Genomic DNA, 20,771 nt, shown 5'->3' with positions numbered 1-20,771 from the left:
TGCTCTGGAGAGCACATGCCCCTAAGGTCACCATGCTGCCTGATGCCAGGCGTGGGCAAGAAGGGAGCTGTGTTCTCTGGAATGGTGGAGGAGCTCCATTCAGTACTTTTGGGATGTTTTCGGGAGTTGGGCATGATGAGGTGGGGTGGAGATCAATGATCCAACATTCTGACCTCACTAGCAGAGGCAGGGAATAAACTATTTAATACCATTGATTTCAGAAGAAACAATGAATGAGCAGGTGTCCCAATACTTTTGTCCATATAGTATAGATTAGTACATCTCATTGCTATCCAATTAAAAACACACATCTCCAAATGGGTGACTTTACAGTAGAAGGCACAAATGATCTTAACTTTGAATCAGTGTAAAATAAGGGCTCGTTCCAACCATTTAGAGCCTTTCTATTGGTCCATTCATCCAGAATTGTTTACATCGTGTAAATACATGTTTTTGATTGGACAGCAGTGATTAACTGAAGAACAGCTAGTTCATCTGAATTATCCACAAGAAAAGATAAAGGGGAGGTAAAGCAGCAGAGGTCACAACAGAGCATCTCTTGACTTCCTGCTTAGGGTCTTTATAAGCAGCAGCTGCAGCAGCTGGAGGCGTCTGAGCTGAGCTGAGCTGAGCTGAGCTGAGCGTCGGTCATGAGCGTGCTGCTGTGCTTGGGCGCGTTTGTTCTACTGCAGAACGTCATGCCAGGTAAATCACACTTACTTCAGCACTAGAGTATGTGCTAGCCTGGTAGGTGGCTTTGCACCTCTGAATGCCGGCAGTTCTCAACATTCTTCAGAGTGTGGCGCTGGAGAGGAGATCAGCCTGTGTGAATCAGCCTTCACAGAAACGCTTCAGAAAAGAGGAGCATCCTCACAGTGTAAGAGTATCTGTATTGTGCACAGTCTGGTAATGTAGAGGAACTTGTAGCGACTGGTTTAGTGTAGTGGGAAACCACACTGGACGAGGGCACTAGACTAATGAGTCATTAGCTGAGACTTAACATGATTCATCTGTAGGATCTCTGGATACGAGCCTCAGATAAATACTGTAAATGTAAAAATCACTGCTGTAAATCTACACGTCTCTGAACTGAAAAGTGTTCAGGACAAGACACAAGACCCTCGACTTCACTTCTGTCATATCCATACTTTTCAGGTATTTTTGGATCACTTGTTTTCGTACATTCACACAGATCACACTTTTTAAAGGCAAAGGCAGTGTTATATGACAGTAGTAAGAAAAACCACAGGACAAGGCTGAGGCTGTTTACACTCTTGGACAGGGGGCTCCATGCAGCACGGCATTATTGGCGGACGGGTCTCGGATCCAGGTAGCCATCCCTACATGGTCTACATTTACAACTGGAAGACAAACGAAAGGTGTGATGGCTTCCTGGTGAGCAAGGACTACGTGATAACTGCAGCCCACTGCAAGACATCGTAGGTTGATTTTTGATTGTTGTGTTACTGTAAACTCACTCCAGCACTTTCTCCATATTTAATGATCAATGTTCAGTGATCAGGGCCGGTTGATCAGGGCTTCGGTTTAAATGGGTCAAAGACATCCTCACCAGTGTTCGAGTAAATGTGGAAGTCCAGGAGGCAGGAAGTCATATAGGCACCAAAGGTCTCTGATACGGTCAATCTAATATATCAGCAGTGCTGCTATTGGTCAGCTCTGATTCTTTTAAGATAAAACATCTTAAAATAAAACATATATATTCAGGCTTCAGTTCAGTGAATGTATTTTCTGCTGCTGTTTGAGACTTTTAGAAAAGTGTCAAACTGACAGAACATGACCAGCCGTGAGATGGTGAGCCCCATCTAGTGGATATAATAGCCATGGCAAGGTCCAGCTGTCTACGGAAATGAGGCTGGTTCAGTTCAGCCGCACTATGGAACTTGACTGTGGGACTGACTGTAGGTAAAACACTCTCAGGCAGTGTCATCATCTATTACCTGATAAATAACAGAAATGTCTGTGAATGTAGCGTCCAGGACACCAGACGCTTAGCTCAAGAGAAAGACTCAGACTGTTTCACAGTGAAAGAAATCAGACGTACAAAACATGTAATGCCTCTAAAAGCAGCAACCCTAACCCTGTGTTTCGGTGGTTCCACAGCTAACATGTCCATGTGGGGCCTGTACTGGGAACTCAACTGGGAACCAGAACCTTTTGTCCTGGGAGTCCACGTTGGGCCCACATACGGATGCCCACCAAGGTCGGGCCCTATCTGTGTTGTACCCATGTGAGGTTAACGTGGGCTGTACTTTTGGGAAGCCCAACTGAGTCCCAGTAACAAAACATGTACCGACTCACTCCGAGCTCATGTTGCACCCATGTGAGCCCCACGTGAGCAGGGTGGCTGGGTCCTGGGACGTTCCTGACTATCTAAAGCAAGTTTTCTCAGCTGAGGGGGGCAGTGAAGAGGCACTGAGAGAGAGCGCTCACCGCCATCAAATCTGCACACAGAACTACAGTTAATATTCTAATTAAGTTAATTAATATGTAATATAATAAGTGAATATATTTATTAAGTTAATTAATTTTATTTTCAATAATTCCCCAGTGGTCAGTGAGGGCTAAAGTGACCCTGAGCTAGTTGTAGGTTACTAGAGCTGTCTCTTTACATGCCAGTGTCTAAATAAGCTTGAGTGATGGAAGAATTCTGACATTTGTTCGTCTTCTTACATCACCTGACCCTTTCCCTACAGAGTCGTGGTGTTTTTAGGAATCTACAGCACAGAGGGCTTACACATCACCAACAGCACCTCTGTGACAGCAATTCCCCACCCTGCCTACAACAACAATACCTACGAAAATGACATCATGCTTTTGAAGGTAAGGTGGGACTTCTAAAGCTACATGACCACTGTAACATCGCCGGCACATCCAGTACATACTAGTCTTTTATCTGTACGTCCTACAGCTCTGCAAACCAGCACCACGCAATAAAAGGGTGAAGCCGGTGGCTCTGCCTGCATCTGAGAACGAGGAGTTCTCAACAAACTGCCTGGTGATGGGCTGGGGAAGCCAAGAGCACAATAAGAGGAACCTGTCAAGTGTCCTGAAAGAGGTCAATGTCACCATCTCCAAAACCAGCGCCTGTACTACACCGGACATGATCTGCTCAGAGGGCTTCAAAGGGCCTGGAAAGGTCAGAGGGATCACAGCCCTTTCTTAATAACGTCACCCTAAACTGTTTATTCACTTTGACCCCTGTAGGAACATCACCTCTTAGTCATCAGACCAAACTTCTGTCCATTCTCCTCCACAGGGCGACTCCGGGGGGCCGCTGATTTGTGGAAACGTTGCACATGGAATTGTGTCCAGCAATTTTATCTTAAACAAGACCTTCGTGTCAAGATACGTTCGCACGGCCTACCACCTGAGCTGGATCAACTCCATCATTAAAAAGCCTCCTAAAGACCAGCGTGCTCAACCCAGAAGATTCCCCTGATAAAAGAGTCTAAAGCTCTGTGATCAGATCTGAAATGTTGCTTTATGATCTGCTTCTAAATAAAAGACTTGAAAGTCATTGGATTCTTAACTTTGACACTACCGCCCCCTAGCGGCAACTACCACCGTGTGCAATAACTGCTTGCTACAGAGCACATGCAGTAGATCTAGATTACTCAGAGGGGTATTGATGAGGGTGAAAAATTCAGAATAACTGACTAACATACAGGATAAAACTGCACAAGTGAACAGACTGCAGCTATGACGACCTGCCTCGTGCAGGGGACAGCTGCAGTGCCCTACAGGGCTGTGCTCTAGATTAGCTGACTGTCTTCAATACACTTTGTTTTTCACTCAGTTGATGCACAGAAAACTGATCCCCCTGCAGTCAATTTAAGGAACTACAGCATTCAAAACTAATTGCCAGTTCAGTTGTGACTACCTAGAGTACAAGAACCACATAATCTGGTTTATACTGGTCTGGTTCTGGTTGACCCATGTAAGTATCCAAAAGGGGCTGGGTTACGTAAAAATTCTAAGCCCCCTACTACGAGGTGAGGGGTCCATTAAGACTCATCTGAAAGTGAAAAGATTTTAAATTGTCTCCTCTTATTTCAAACCAAGCCAAAATAACTAAATAAAACCCACACTTTTACAAACCCGGTTTGGTTTCCCTGTGTAGAACGATATTTTGTTTCGAGGACACTGCCGGAAGTGGAAATGAGTTGATACGATACTTGTTACCATCTCATAAATCAGACCAAAGACACACCATCTACACAAGATTGGTTTATTGGATCATTTCATTTTAGCACAACTGTTCTGTAAGTGAACGCAGTTTATTGCTTTAGAAAGTAAAATCTACTCAGATCGAGGCTGAAGTCAAGCAAACCAGCCACGTTTGTCTCCCCAAGACTTCCATCAGTTCTCTGCCGTTCTTCCAGAGAGGGGTGGGGGGGTTGATCAGCACTGCTGGGAATTCAACACTATCCTGAAACACATCAATATTACAAAAAAAACATTAAGATCATTTATAAATCAACAACCCAATAACTGGCCTTTAGGATCATCTGAGCAGGAGTTACGGACCTGTGTAGAGAAACTAGTGCAAATTAATCACTCCTTCATTCCCTACATGTTCCTCTACAGCTGGAAACTAAGCCAATATAAAGGACGAATCAGCATCCCTTCACAACAGTAATCTTACTTCCAACTGCAGCACTCTAGCAGGGCATTATGGGTAGTTAGTTTGATAGTTATTTGCACTAAATATCAGAGACTATGAATAAGTTCTGTATATACTGTTCAAATTAACAGAGGTTCTCTTCACAGTCTCTGTGACCCTGGTGCTTATATTCGCCGTACTGGGTTCAGCTCTACTGCTTTTGGAAACTAGAATCATGTGTTTTGGAAAGTACCAGCGCCCCCTACAGTACCATACAGAGGCTAAACTGCAGGTTAAACAATTAACCAAGGGATGTACTGCAAAACTGTTCCTAAACCGGCACCAAAATATTTTACCCATGTTACCACCCTGAAACCCACAGCCACCACCAGGTCTTACTACTATAGACAAAAGCATCGGGCGTCCTGTTCTAAACCCATAGGCTGTATTCATATAGAGCTGGTCTCCCTTTAACAGCAGCTCTACCAGCAGCAGCAGGTCTGGAGCTCTGCTGCAGTTACTGAGTCAGTTGGAGGCTTTTCTGCACTCTGCTCTGAGCTCAGCACTCGGCCCTGACCCCGCTCTGTAACTTTACGTGGTCTGACAGACACTCTGTGGACACTGAGCTGCTCTCTGTGAGCTGTTCCTCCTAAACTCTTCCACTGTTCAATAATAACACCACTCACAGCTGATGGAGGAAGATCTAGGATGGAGGAGATTTCACCAGCTGACTTGTTGTTGTTGGTGCAGCAGTGTCTCCTATTACATACAGAACCACGCTGGAGTTCAGTGAGCTGTATTCCTGTGTCCCAATACTTTTGCCTACACAGTGCATCTGCAGTTAATTCTTAAACTCCATGCTTACCTCTTGGAATTGAGGGAAGTCATCCTTTCAAAACAAATTGACCACTGTAGAGACCAGCTCAGCTAAACGTCCACATCCAGCTTATTTTCAACCTGCAAAACAAGCCACAGCTTAATATTCACATAGTCCAACACCACAGTACTACCAGTTAACAGCATGCAAGAGCAACATTTACAAACTAAAATTATCAGGACAAAAAAAAAAAAAAAAGTAATAAATTCAGGAAGATGTGGTTCTTAGAAAAAGGACAAGGACTTTTGGCTGATTCTTCAGCATAAGCATCAGTGCCTTGAAGGCAATGAGGCATTTTGAGGACTGTTTCTCATTTGATGGCAGGCACATGAGGAGCTCCGGTGTTAATAAAAAGGGGGAGGGGAAAAAAAAGCCAACACCCACCAAGGGGCACAAAAAAAAAAAATAGGACAGTTACAAAAAAATTAAAGTGAATAAAAACCTGGAACTGAAACATTCCAAGGACGACTTTGTATTTCTGGCTTTAGCACTTGTCTTTTCAAAGGTCACAACACTGAGCAGTCGCACAGTTCTTAGGAGCTTTAGAAATGCCGCGAGATCTTGGGAGACAAGAACACTGGTTGGAACATTTGAGGAAATATGATGGACAATAATGAACTGTTGGAAGGATGCGTACAGGAGAGCAAAAGTTGTTACCTCACATTACAGGCCTATCTCCACAATTGCCCTAGTCAAGAGAGCAGCTTTCATCTCAGAGGACTCGAGTTGGTAGGCACAACACTTCATTCTCCATGGACATTGAGGACTTTCCAAAATTGCTAGCAGAGAACTCTTACATGCAATGAAGCGTTATACAGCACTGGCTACAAGTCATTAAATTAGCAAACCCCTCCACTCACCCACCCACGTTCAGCCCTAACTCCTAGTTTGTTTAACCAAGTAATTTACAGTCAAATTAATTCCCCACTATTAAAAGTAAATCCACCCCTCCCTACATAACTCCAGCTTCAAGCAGTGTTCAGGCTTAAGGCTTACTCTTCAAAACATTTTTGAGCACAATGAAGTCAAAGCATGTTCAGGAACTTGTTTAATGGGCTTCATGAAGCCAAATTTTTTTACAAAAAAGGAAAGAAAAAAAATAGCAAGTGTTGGTACACAGAACAGAGCACATTTTCCCAGAAGGAACAAAATCTTGACATCGAGATTGATCTAGGTTCATCGTTACGTTTATAAAGTGTAATTTTATTTATTCAAACGTCAAAGAGCAAAGTACCTCGGGTCACCGCAAGCAGACCAATTCTGTGCATCGACTGAGGAGTCACCCATTAGAAGTAGTTCACTCTTTGGACACTGAACATTTACAGGACTTTAGCAACACCAAGGATGAAAGCCACCCAAAGAGCACATCACAGCTTGGCAAGCTTCTTTTAGGGATTGGATATGGTGGAATTTTAGAGGCAGAGAATCGCAGGTAAGAATCTGCTTTGACGACACCTGTCTTTCAGAGCTACATGAACTGTACGTTGGTCCAAAGTTTTGCATCAATTGGTTGTAGAAGCTATCAGGCTGTGCTGAACTGGTCAGAGATTTCACACATGGTTCAAAACAGTGAGGCTTCATTACAAATACAAAAATGAAATAAAACCCATTTTCTCCTCATGGGACAACTGTCAGTACAGATACTCTAAATGGGCTTTAATGTTTACAGTAATTAAATACCAAGAAGTCCTCCTCTCAAAGAGCAGGCAGACTTTAACACGAAAATAAAAATTAAAAAAGGACTGCAAATGCTATCAATATGGTTTAAGAGAGAATAGTAGACACTCAAATTAAACAAAGTGAAAACCAAAAGATTCTTCGAAGAGCACATCTTTTAAATACAGCCAGCGAAGGGATGATCTTGGAATCAGGAATTTTTTTTACTCGTGCGTAGCTGAGGACAAGAAGCAGGCAAGAGTAAAGGCACTGGAGAATTCGGACATCTTCATTTTTTCCAAACAATGAACTGACACCACTAAACTTCAAGCATGTTACGTATACTAAAGACAGCAGTTTTCTAGCACATTACGTCCACTGTGAGTCTATTGGAAAAGTGATCTTTCCAGGGTGCAGAATTAGCTACTATTCAAGAAGGTGCCATATTCTGGAACGATTTTAAGGTCTCAGCAGAACTGTTACAGTCATTGGACTTGTGCGTGAACCAGGACAGAACAGACTCTTCAACCCATCATTGCAACTCAAGAATAAACTGGACTTAAGCTATGTAAGATTTTTGTACATACCATAGCTGTCATAGCTGTCTCTGTAGGAGCCTCCTGAACGCTCATAACCTCCCTGGTTCCTGCAAGGACAGAAGGAAGTTAGCAGCAGCAAACAGAAGACCTACCCTTGCAAACTAGCCCAGCTGGAGCATCACAGCCTGTTAATATACGACTTGCCTGTTGTCTCTGTATCCGCCGCCGCCGCCGCCACCACCGGAGTAGCCGCCACTCCTGTTGAAGTATCCGCCGCCGCTGCTGCCGCCGCCACCACTACCATAGCTCCTTTCCCCACTGCTATAGCTTCTGTCTCCTCCTCCATAACCACGGTCTCCACCTCCATAGCTTCTATCGCCACCACCATACCCCCTGTCACCGCCATAGCTTCTGTCTCCACCATATCCTCCACCACCTGAAATGGAACAATACAGTTTTTAGTATTTAAAAAAGTAAACAAGTAAAACCAACAAACCCAAGAAAGACAATCTGCCTTTTCTACTTGGCGACACCTACCTCTTCCTCTGCCACCTCTGAAAAATCCCCTGCCACCACCGGAACCTCTGAATCCACCAGACCTGCCACCAGATTTGCCAGCTTCATCGACGCGAATCATTCGGCCATCAATAGACTAGAGGTGGGGAAGAAAGAAACCCGGTGAACATCCAACGACACAGAACATCAGACACAGAATCCTACAACAAGCATATACACACACAAACACACGAAACCAATCAGTGTTACCTTTCCATTCATTGCAACCATTGCGTCCTTTGCATCATCTGGATTCTCAAACGTAACAAACCCAAAGCCCCTGGACCGGTCTGTCTCACGATCTCTGATAACATCGACTAGAAAGGACACAGATAAGAACTCGTTGGAAAAAGAACAAAGGGGTCGATCAACAGTGGAAGAGTTTAAGCCGTGTGAATCTTACCTTTAGCGATGGTTCCATACTTGGAAAATGCATCCTCTAGTGACTGCTCAGTGGTGTCATAGCTGAGTCCACCAATGAAGAGCTTTCCTTCGTCAGACATCTGCAATAAACAGAAACAGACCTTTAGCCACAGAGGAACAGAGCCGGGGTGTGAACGGTGCTGCAGCGCGCCTCTCCTGACCATCTCTGCACTGGAGCCTAAATATTACAGCTGCACACCCAGCACCTCCTGCAGAGCCCAGGCCCTTACTGAGAGACCTGGAGTCACTGCAGTTACACCCTGGGAAAGGGCTCGTACCCTAACCCTAATCACCACAAGAGCATTGCTGATCAATATCACTGAGTGAGACTGTCCTCCAGATTAAAGACTAAATGCAGAGCGGTTCTGCTAAATTACTGATATTTAAATCAAATTAATTAAAGTCAAATTATTGATTTAATGTAAACTAAAAGTCGTGGACGATCAAACCCCCCTTTCTGTGAATAAGTCAGGACCCCCCCCCCCCTTACTGAAGGCAGCTCCGGGTGGCTAATGTTAGCCTGTTAGCTAGCAATGGCGCAGCCATTTTCAGAAGAGTCTACAAGGCCTGTGTTATTTACAGTGATCTCTCTCTCACACACACACACACACACACACACACACACACACACACACACACACACACACACACACAAGTTACCAACCGCTGGGTCTGTATTTCTGCCCGTCCGGACACCGCGCGCGCAGCTGATCCGGGTACTGAAATGTAGGTCAGTGGGCGCGCGCGGCTCCCTGCGCCGCCATGAACAAAGGGGAGCCACGCTGCAGCTAAGCTAAGCTAAGCTAAGCTAACGCTCCCCGGCGAGCGGAGCCGGGCCGCTGAATCCCCCCATATCCCCCCATAAGCTGCCCTACAGCACAGCCCTCAGCGCGACGCCTCTGCAGTAGTGAAGTAAAGGCGGGGCGCCGGGCTGTCCGCTGAGGCCTGGAGAGGAGCTGGCGGGCGGCCTGGCTCACAGCGAGGCTAATGCTAGCCTGTTAGCAGTGGCGCAGAAAGAGAACACAGGGCCCACTTCTTTATTTACAGCCACACGGGCCATTCCCCACCCCGTTAGGGAGGATAAATATGAGCTTACAGATTATCAGAGATTATAACACGACCCTGCACACAGTGAGCATTTACAGGCTGTAATTACTGACTTCCTCATCCGGGCCTGAACAAAAGGAGCGCAGCTAAGCTAACGCTAGCCTGCTAACGCTAGCCTCCATTAGTCATTCAAACGCGCCAAGTGAGCAGTATAGGCTGATACTAAACATATTAAAGATTATTTTCCATTTATGAAGCTTCGCTGTTTGCGAAATAAGAGCTGAGAGATTTGAGAGACGTTACTGTGTAAAACACGTGGGAGCGAAATTAATGAAAAAGCGCCACAAACACCATTAAATTAACAGCAAGAGAAAAAACACACAAACAACGAGGAGAAAACGAGCAACACGCGCAGAAGAGCTGCTCACCTTTCCTGTTCTGGTCGTTTCGGTCCTCAACACGATCTCTGGAGCCGCTGCTGCTGGAAGCGCGAATGAGACAGACTGTAAAATGGAGTCCGTATAAGAGCTCCAGGGCTCATGAATATTTATCACCTGTCAGCGCTTAACTTTACGTGCAGCTCATGAATATTCATCGAGGGATCTTGGCGTATGGCGCCATCTGCTGTGTGTGGCGGGCATTGCGTGTTGGTGAGAAAAGGGGGTGAACGGAGGCCTACAGGAGGGAGTTCAGTACTGCTCTATTTGATCAGCTACCTCTGTTTGTTTGTTTTTTAAACGCACACATAACTGTGAATTATGCAATATGAAGTGCAGGTAGTATTTAACTGGTTTTGCTACTTAATCTCTTTATTTAATTAAATGACTTTTATTGTCAAATCAATGAACACAGCTGTGAAGGGGAGCAAAGATCCTGGGTGTTTAGTCGCTGCACTGTCCTTTCACTGAAGAGTAAAGATGCTACACATTGCTGTTTGCATACAGACACTAAATATGTTTGGGATTGTAAGATAATAATCCTTCATTTAAACATTTATGATGTAGATATTTAAAGGAATTATAAAAAATAAGGCGGCTTTGCCCTTACCTCAACCCAGTCGACCGTGTGCTGTCCACAGGCTGATTCAGTCTGGCAGCAGAGCTGCGAGGCCCGTGTTTGCTCAGTGTTTGCTTTATCAGCTTTGTGGACGCAGTGCAAAACTACAGAGACAAACGTCTGATTCCAATCACGTCGTGACTGATATAGGATTCAAGATTTAAGAGTTTTATGGTCATACACTCAGTAAACAGGCAGTTACACTGTACAATCAAACTCTCACTTAGCTCGTCCTCCACACACACACACACACTTGTAGACATATTTAAACTAGAGACATGATTAATGTGTAAAAAGAATGTAAAATATATATATATATATAGGCTAAAACCATTTAAATTTGTGCAAGAGCATTGCAGTAAAGTCCCATGTGCAGTGTTGTGCAAGTTTCCTTACCCTCAGTATAACAGAATTAGTGTCAGGGGAAGACGGAGAGGTTCACTGTTCTGACCATTATCAACATTAAACTCGTCAAATAATATAGAAACCATATGGATCATAAATAAAAGTACTGTCCTACATCAGTGTTGTGGATAAACAGTCTTATGTGTGGTTTAGTGACTTTATTAATAATGTATCAATAGTTCTGATCAGAGGAGGATGGCTCCCTGTTGTCTTGGTTCCTCCAGTTTCTCCTTGCCTCTGGTTCTCTGGGGTTTATGTTTTTATGTGTTGTTGATCTTTTGTCCTCTTACTGATTCCTATAAATCTGCTCTGTAAACAAAGGCAGTTATAAAGAGCTCAGTATATAATTATAAATATATAAAAGCTCTGTAATAAATACACTAGAATTTGATTGAGTTTTGTGACGTCTGCTTCAGTTCACCACCACTGTAACTTAATCAGACTGGGAAAGTTCCTCTACAGTTTCACACCAACACCCCCCCCCCCCAACTGAGCTCATCTCAACACCCCCAACCCCCCCCCCAACTGAGCTCATCCCAACACCCCCCCCAACTGCGCTCATCCCAACACCCCCCCCAACTGCGCTCATCTCAAACCCCCCCCCAACTGCGCTCATCCCAACACCCCCCCCAACTGCGCTCATCCCAACACCCCCCCCAACTGAGCTCATCCTAACACCCCCCCCAACTGCGCTCATCCCAACACCCCCCCAACTGCGCTCATCCCAACACCCCCCCCCCTCCCCAACTGCGCTCTTCCCTAACCCCCCTCATTGTCTGGTTTATGCAGAAATTTTAAAAGTCTGTGAAATTTCCCTTTGAAGTCTGGATGTCTGGACAGGTTTTTGAGAGATCTACATTTTCTACCACTGCCATCATCAGGCATCATCAGGCATCATCAGGCATCATCAGGCATCATCAGGCATGTTCTCCTGAGCACTGTTATATCACTGATGGTTGTTGAATAAAATCTCTTATAATGAAGATGTTAGGTTAAATGTTATTGAAGGACGGTTGTGTGGAATTTACCTTTAAATAAAATCCTCCTGATTTCCAGGTTATTTTTACATCCTTTAACCATCTGCTGCAGTTTCAGGCCTTTCAGGTAGTTTGCTGTTGTTAAGCTGTGAGCTGTGTTCAGGTGATTTCTCCTGATTGGTGACGCCATCGGCACGTCTTTGGTATTCATGCAGAGACACAGCTATCAGCTATCAGCTATCAGCTGCAGACTTCAGATGTAAATGCCATATTTAGGCCTTTGTTAGCTCTCTGCTGGAACAATGGCACACAGCTGGCCAACAAACAATAGAGCAGTCGATTGCCCAATTACACGGAGGAGGGGGTGTGGGGGTCGGTCTGAGAAGAAGTGGTATCGATGTGCTTCACTCTGTGAAGATAAACTGAATTAAAGAGGATATTTTAACCCCGGAGTCGTCAATTCAGTCAGAATCCAGTGCTCTGGAGAACCGAATACCAACAGCACTACAGACCTCTTCCACTGCAGCTGAGGAGCAGAGGAGCGCGGTAGTGTGCCTCTGTATAGCTCATCATGAGTGAGCTCTGAGGGATAAACATCACAGCCATTTTATTTACTAGCCAACACCCCGGGTGAACCCATGTGCACCACCATGTGTTCTGAGTGTGTAAGATGTAGGACTGTTTGGTGCTGATGATGCTACAGCCGTGTAGATAGAGGACTAATTTGCCTTACAGCAGCCCTCTGCTTTCATAAGACTCTCTGTTCTTGTGAATTAGTGAACAGTACAAACACTGGATTAAATATGAACACGTTTAGTTTAATGTGCCGCTCCTTTTACACACATTTAGCCTTTTTGTTTACGACCTGTTAAAGCAAGTAAATCATCAGTAGGTGTGTGTATGTGTGTGTGTGTTAGAATATGCAGGAGTGTGTCTCTGTACAGGATGTGACTTATTTACACCCACAACATTAAATATACCTGGAGTCTAATCAGGGGGGCACTAACTTTTGCCTGAGATTATATAAACACTGTATATATATCTCCTCTCTTCAGTGGTGTTTTTCGCTTATTTAATGCAGTCCCACCCAGTCGTGATGACGGACTGTTCATATGTGACGGTGCAGCTGTGTGTGAGCAGAGCAGTGTGAGAGGGCAGGCAGGGGCGGTGTGGAGAGTCTGATATTCAGACTAAATGAGCTTTAAAAGGAGCTGCAGATGAACTAGTTTAGTTTAAATATGCTTCTCTCTAAACGACCCTAATGTTTGTGTTATGGCTTTATTGGGACTGATACAGGACTGTGCAGCACAACCAAACACGGTCAGGAGTCGGTCAGGGCATGGGACAGACTAGACATGAGACAGGGTACATACAAACACAGGGTACAATACAAACACAGGGTACAATACAAACACAGGGTACAATACAAACACAGGGTACAATACAAACACAAGGTACATACAAACACAGGGTACAATACAAACACAGGGTACAATACAAACACAGGGTACATACAAACACAGGGTACAATACAAACACAGGGTACAATACAAACACAGGGTACATATAAACACAGGGTACAATACAAACACAGGGTACATACAAACACAGGGTACATATAAACACAGGGTACATATAAACACAGGGTACAATACAAACACAGGGTACATATAAACACAGGGTACAATACAAACACAGGGTACAATACAAACACAGGGTACAATACAAACGACCGTAAAAACAATAAACTGTGCCTGAAGGCTGGTGATTAAGGTCCAGACTGGGTCACTGTACGGGTGTAAATGGCAGTGAGCAGTAGGCTCAGGTGTGTAGGCTGAGGTAGGCCGGGTCTGGGGCTGCAGCACTGAGCACAGCACTGGTGTTCAGTAGAGGGAGCTCCAGATAAAGAGTGGTGTGCTGTGTAATATTATTCAGCTGTAGATTATTATTGAAGGACTATTACACAGTGGTCGAGGGGATTGTGAGTGGTTGGTAATGTGCTTCTATTAATAATAATAATAATAATAATAATAATAATAATAATTCAGATATGTTTATAATGGCAGCACCTCTGACACTCTTGCCTGTGACTGACTGTGATATTAGTGAAGAGGATAAAATGATGACCAAACCAGGAGCGTTCTCCATTACCAATGCAAATCACTGTCGGTTCAGAACATCTGAAAATGGACCTGGAGTCTGGCTGTCTGTTCTCTCTCTGTTCACCTTAAAATCAAGAATCACTGGATGTGGGACGCTCGACAGGATCAATGAAGCGGAGGCTCTAAACCCCTCTCTGTATGAATGTAAATCAGGTCTCAGAGTCAGACACAGAGAAATCAGAGAAATCAGAGAATCTGAATTTATTTAAAGATGTTTATCCAGGGGGCGCCATACCTGTATTTAGCACAGAGCCCCTGAATCAGTAAATGAGCCCCTGGCTGCAGCACAGTGGCCTAGATACAGATGTTGTTTCTGACATGAGATGCGAGAAAACACAGTGCAGGATGAGGTAGATTATAAATATCTCAACCTCAGGACCAGCTCGAGTGCTGTCCCCTGCATTACCCTCCCACACACACACTGCAGCTTCCTGTTCATTACCACAGTTTTCCATTCAGCCTGTCTCTCTCTCTCGCTCTCTCACATTCTCAGTCTCTCTCTGTTCTGGGTCAAACACAGGCGAACATTAGTATCATTAAACAGGCTCAAAGACACATAACACAACTTACAATCCATACTTTAAAATGATCAGACTAACTCAGTGTGCTGTCGTATTGCAATGTGGAGTGTTATACCTGCTGCACTGTCTACCACTGCCTCTGCACACTGATGGGCAGTAGAGGGCAGTGTTTGCTTGCCCAGAAGGATCTCCAGCAGGGGTTTGGCTGGGTTTGCTTTGCAGTGAAGGAGTAAGATGCTTTCTTGTGTACAGGTGTTATTACCTGTAGGGATTATGATCCAGTAGAATTAATGAAGCCTAATTCAAAGAGAAACAGCTGACACTGTTACTCAGTCCTCTCAGTGGATTAGTTTATATTAGTTTATATTAGAGGCAGAACAGTAGCTCTCCTGAGTGTACTGGGCCTAGTCTTCCCTGTCAACCATGTAACTCATAAGTTTACTATAGGGCCTTACCGGCTGGCCTATAACACTGTCTGATATATTGGCTGGTCACTGTCTGATATATCGGCTGGTCTATAACACTGTCTGATGTATCGGCTGGCCTATAACACTGTCTGATGTATCGGCTGGCCTATAACACTGTCTGATGTATCGACTGGCCTATAACACTGTCTGATGTATCGCCTGGTCTATAACACTGTCTGATATATTGGCTGGTCTATAACACTGTCTGATATATTGGCTGGTCTATAACACTGTCTGATATATTGGCTGGTCACTGTCTGATATATCGGCTGGTCTATAACACTGTCTGATATATCCGCTGGTCTATAACACTGTCTGATATATCGGCCATCTATAACACTGTCTGATATATTGGCTGGTCACTGTCTGATATATCGGCTGGTCTATAACACTGTCTGATATATCGGCTGGTCTATAACACTGTCTGATATATCCGCTGGTCTATAACACTGTCTGATATATCGGCCATCTATAACACTGTCTGATATATCGGCTGGTCTATAACACTGTCTGATATATCGGCTGGTCTATAACACTGTCTGATATATCGCCTGGTCTATAACACTGTCTGATATATTGGCTGGTCTATAACACTGTCTGATATATCGGCTGGTCTATAACACTGTCTGATATATATCGGCTGGTCTATAACACTGTCTGATATATCGGCTGGTCTATAACACTGTCTGATGTATCGCCTGGTCTATAACACTGTCTGATGTATCGCCTGGTCTATAACACTGTCTGATATATTGGCTGGTCTATAACACTGTCTGATATATTGGCTGGTCTATAACACTGTCTGATATATTGGCTGGTCACTGTCTGATATATCGGCTGGTCTATAACACTGTCTGATATATCCGCTGGTCTATAACACTGTCTGATATATCGGCCATCTATAACACTGTCTGATATATTGGCTGGTCACTGTCTGATATATCGGCTGGTCTATAACACTGTCTGATATATCCGCTGGTCTATAACACTGTCTGATATATCGGCCATCTATAACACTGTCTGATATATCGGCTGGTCTATAACACTGTCTGATATATCGGCTGGTCTATAACACTGTCTGATATATCGCCTGGTCTATAACACTGCCTGATATATTGGCTGGTCTATAACACTGTCTGATATATCGGCTGGTCTATAACACTGTCTGATATATCGGCTGGTCTATAACACTGTCTGATATATCGGCTGGTCTATAACACTGTCTGATATATCGGCTGGTCTATAACACTGTCTGATATATCGGCTGGTCTATAACACTGTCTGATATATATCGGCTGGTCTATAACACTGTCTGATATATCGGCTGGTCTATAACACTGTCTGATATATCGGCTGGTCTATAACACTGTCTGATATATATCGGCTGGACTATAACACTGTCTGATATATCGGCTGGTCTATAACACTGTCTGATATATCGGCTGGTCTATAACACTGTCTGATATATATCGGCTGGTCTATAACACTGTCTGATATATTGACTGGTCACTGTCTGATATATCGGCTGGTCTATAACACTGTCTGATATATCGGCTGGTCTATAACACTGTCTGATATATCGGCTGGTCTATAACACTGTCTGATATATATCGGCTGGTCTATAACACTGTCTGATATATCGGCTGGTCTATAACACTGTCTGATATATCGGCTGGTCTATAACACTGTCTGATATATCGGCTGGTCTATAACACTGTCTGATATATATCGGCTGGTCTATAACACTGTCTGATATATCGGCTGGTCTATAACACTGTCTGATATATCGGCTGGTCTATAACACTGTCTGATATATATCGGCTGGACTATAACACTGTCTGATATATCGGCTGGTCTATAACACTGTCTGATATATCGGCTGGTCTATAACACTGTCTGATATATATCGGCTGGTCTATAACACTGTCTGATATATTGACTGGTCACTGTCTGATATATCGGCTGGTCTATAACACTGTCTGATATATCGGCTGGTCTATAACACTGTCTGATATATCGGCTGGTCTATAACACTGTCTGATATATATCGGCTGGTCTATAACACTGTCTGATATATCGGCTGGTCTATAACACTGTCTGATATATCGGCTGGTCTATAACACTGTCTGATATATATCGGCTGGTCTATAACACTGTCTGATATATCGGCTGCTCCGTAGATTTTTGGGCAGGTTTTTTTAATCAGATCTAAACGAACGTGTTTAGCAGAGAATGTGGGATTTTTCCAACCACCCAGCCTCCAGTAAGCGTGCAGGAGTGTGGGTGTATTTTGATCTCAGCTGCATGGACGGATTTTCAGAGTCTTTCCGCCTGTGTTCACGTACACTGAGGCACTGTTCTGCTGCATTGTGCTTCTGCCAGTAGTGTGCACTACACAGCCTGCAAATGCCAACTATATAGACTTATAGGCCTAGGCCTCTAACTGGGTGGGCAAAGCCTGCTGTGGTGAGCAGTAATATTAAAGTAAATAAATCTGAACAGAAACACAGTCGTGATTAATCCCCTCAACAAACCAATCCACTCAGTGTTCTTGGAAGCCACACCCACACACTGTAATATTTACACACTTCAGTTTACTTCATTTTCTGCGGTTCAGTTTAGGAAATGTGATCACTGACAGACGACCATCGGTCAATACAGCCTAAACTATTCACTTCATTTTTGACTTCATTACATTTTATTAGACAACGTTTCTGATTATTGCCATTTCATCTTCCTGCAGTACTCATACTGGCCTACAGCTTTAACCCACTGTAACCCTTTTAAGCACTTTGTTTGTGTTGGACCGGTCTCTCCTGCAGTGCCATCGTGAGTGTGTGAAACCCATGCAGTGTTGAATTTGACCAGAAGTGTTTTGGCTGCAGGCGGTGCTCTGATTGCTACGGCAGTGTGTTTTGTCTGAACGGAGCAGAAAGTATTTCTGAACTAAACAGACTCGTTCAGATCATTTTTATAAGCCTGTGTCTGAGTCTTGGTTGTGGTTTGGGGGGGGGGGGGCATACCCTCTGTGGTGAAGTATGATTTTCTGTGCATGGTGGTCTTTCACACATCAACCAAACAGCTGATCTCAGCGTGACTAATGTTTTGGTTCATTTCTTATTGATCCATTCAGGTTTTTTTTATGAGTTGACACATATTGACTTTAAGTGCTTTGGCATGAGTTTGGTTGATCATAGAAATATAGAAATAGAAATAACCCTACATTAACCCTTCATCATCATACCGTCAGCCTCATCACACTGACCTTCAGAGAAAACAGCTGTCGAAATCACTTTGGCATCCAGAAATAGGGTCTCTATGTAAAGTCGTGTTGAGTGCTTCATCTGATGTGGGGTTGAACTGTGTTTAACTGAAGCTGACACTCGTCACTCTGATCTAAACTGTATGGCGGTGCGCTCTGTGGGAGGACAGAGTGTTACTATCACAGACGAACACATTCACCATATCCTAAAACTGAAATAACGGACACTGCAGAGTTCACTCTCTAAAAGAGGGAAATTACAGTCGTATTACCACATCACCCTAACTCTGCACCTCCACCACTCCCATCAATTCCATGTAATCTCTTTAGAAAGAGGAGGTGGGCGGTTCTCAACTGAAGCAACTGGCTGGAAAGGTTACATCCTATTACCAGAACCCAGGATCACGACTCGCACTCCAAACTCAAGACTAGACCTGGATTCACACCTGAGATTTAACTTGGACTCACGTCCCACTCTTGAGACTTGGACTTGCATCCCAGAGATTCAACACTCACACTCACTCCCCAGATATTTGAGACCTGACCTGGACTCATTAACTTCAGACACTTTGAGACTCAACTGAGACTCAACGATGGGGAGGCTGGAGACCCAGTCTTCAATCTCTGGGGTGCGCTCACACCCAAAACACTCAAGACTCATCTTAGACTTATACCCCAGAGATCTGAGATGTGACTCAGACTCAGACCCAAAAGAGATTTAAGACCTGGGCTTGCACCGCACAGACTCGGTAAATGACTCGGCCAGGGTTGAAGGCTCTAAGTCTAAAAGCATGCATACCTACTGGTTTCATTTACTGACTCAATCTGATGATCCTCTTAATAGTATGAGAACTGGGACACCCTAAAATCCAGTTATTAGGGTGGTAAAATGTGCCCTCAGTTAGTGTTATGTCTACCAATCAGGGGCATTTGCAGTCCTGCAGTAGTTTTGATCATAGGGTAACTGTCCACGACATTCAATTCAGGGGACTCCTCCTCCATTACCCCAAGACCTCAAATCAATAAAACCCTAATTACCCCGGAAGGGCACCTCTGGCAGGTGTAATAAAGCATCACACGAAACACACCGCCAATATGAGGCCATACTGCTCCTAACACTCAACGTGGAGTCTGCTGGAGGTGCCCGGCACTGTCCCAGCACAAGCTTTGCTTAAAAAAGCAGCAACTTGGACAAAAATAGCTACAGCTACAAAGACGTCGGTCAGAATGAAGCCACTTAAAGGCCCCATGCAAAATGTCTTTTCCTAAGAGTCTGGCGATCACTTCTGTGGACAAGAGGCGACACTGTCCTCCACCAATCTCTGAACAAGTTCATAATCTGCTGCTGTTTATCGTAAGACTGCGAAGATTATAACAGTAAAAGAACCCTCTCAATGAAAGCAGGTACAGAGAACATCTCGACACCCTGAAGGAGTGTAACCTCTGTATTACACAATACCGATACAACAGCAGAGTCCTGGCATTGTGTCTTTAAGAGGAACAGCATGAGCTCATTGTTACTCTCAGTTTGTTTACAAGCCAACTGCGGAGGTGGACGGATAGTGCTTATTTCCAGTGTTAGCTGTGCTGGCGTGTGTGCGTGCACGTGCGTGGGCGTGCATATGTGTGTATGTGTCTATGTGTGTTTAAGTCTTTATTAGGGGTGGAAAATAGTGGGCCGTGGTTTAATTTGAGCAGAGAATATGTTGGACAAGAGACATAAAAAAAACAACAACCGGAATGAAAAAGGAAATGCAATGGTGAGCAGTGCTGATGCACAGCAGTTTCTATAAGCAATAAAGACAGAAAAGAACTCACATCCAGGGCCGTTTATTTGGAAAGATCAACAGCCGATAATCCTAGTGGGGCTGACCAGCATGGAGCCCTCTCCTGCTGAATCCCTGTAAAGCTGGAGGGAAGATATCCTGCAGGTATTCTTGGCTACACGTGAGTCATATGTGTGCGCACGAATACCTGCTCAAACAAACGCATGACTCATGTTCTTCTCTCTCCTTTCAGACTGTCGCATTGTCTGCAAAAGCCCGAATCCCTTACTTTTCCCACTGATCCCGCTGTGCTGCCTGTGACTGAAGCACAGCTATGGCAGTAAGGACCAGAGCACTCTGACTGAACGTTCTGCAACAATCACAAACATTTTACCAGCTGCTGAGGGTAACGAGAAACTTCCTAAACCTCGGGA

General features: G+C 44.3%; 2 protein-coding genes across 3 annotated transcripts; one reads left to right on the top strand and one right to left on the bottom strand.

Annotated features, from left to right (window-relative positions):
- Positions 1–599: 599 nt before the first annotated feature.
- On the top strand, positions 600–3,538 carry LOC140538033 (granzyme E). Its single transcript, XM_072660426.1, has 5 exons — positions 600–705; positions 1,283–1,439; positions 2,715–2,841; positions 2,930–3,157; positions 3,278–3,538. Exons 1-5 carry the CDS (start codon positions 651–653, stop codon positions 3,458–3,460), a joined length of 750 nt encoding a protein of 249 aa, XP_072516527.1. The 5' UTR covers positions 600–650; the 3' UTR covers positions 3,461–3,538.
- A 1,956-nt stretch (positions 3,539–5,494) lies between these two features.
- cirbpb (cold inducible RNA binding protein b) lies at positions 5,495–10,244 on the bottom strand. 2 transcript variants are annotated; one of them, XM_072660451.1, is made up of 7 exons: positions 10,150–10,244; positions 8,655–8,754; positions 8,462–8,568; positions 8,234–8,348; positions 7,901–8,132; positions 7,745–7,803; positions 5,495–5,581 (listed from the first exon to the last, which is right to left on the bottom strand). In XM_072660451.1, exons 2-7 carry the CDS (start codon positions 8,752–8,754, stop codon positions 5,577–5,579), a joined length of 618 nt encoding a protein of 205 aa, XP_072516552.1. In that variant the 5' UTR covers positions 10,150–10,244; the 3' UTR covers positions 5,495–5,576. The 2 variants fall into 2 exon arrangements, with proteins under 2 accessions (XP_072516552.1, XP_072516551.1); XM_072660450.1 differs by lacking the exon at positions 5,495–5,581 and adding an exon at positions 6,533–7,395.
- Positions 10,245–20,771: the final 10,527 nt, after the last annotated feature.

The sequence above is a fragment of the Salminus brasiliensis genome, chromosome 17, assembly GCF_030463535.1.
Source record: "Salminus brasiliensis chromosome 17, fSalBra1.hap2, whole genome shotgun sequence".
NCBI lineage: Eukaryota > Metazoa > Chordata > Actinopteri > Characiformes > Bryconidae > Salminus > Salminus brasiliensis.
This window is presented reverse-complemented; position numbering and strand designations above follow the sequence as displayed.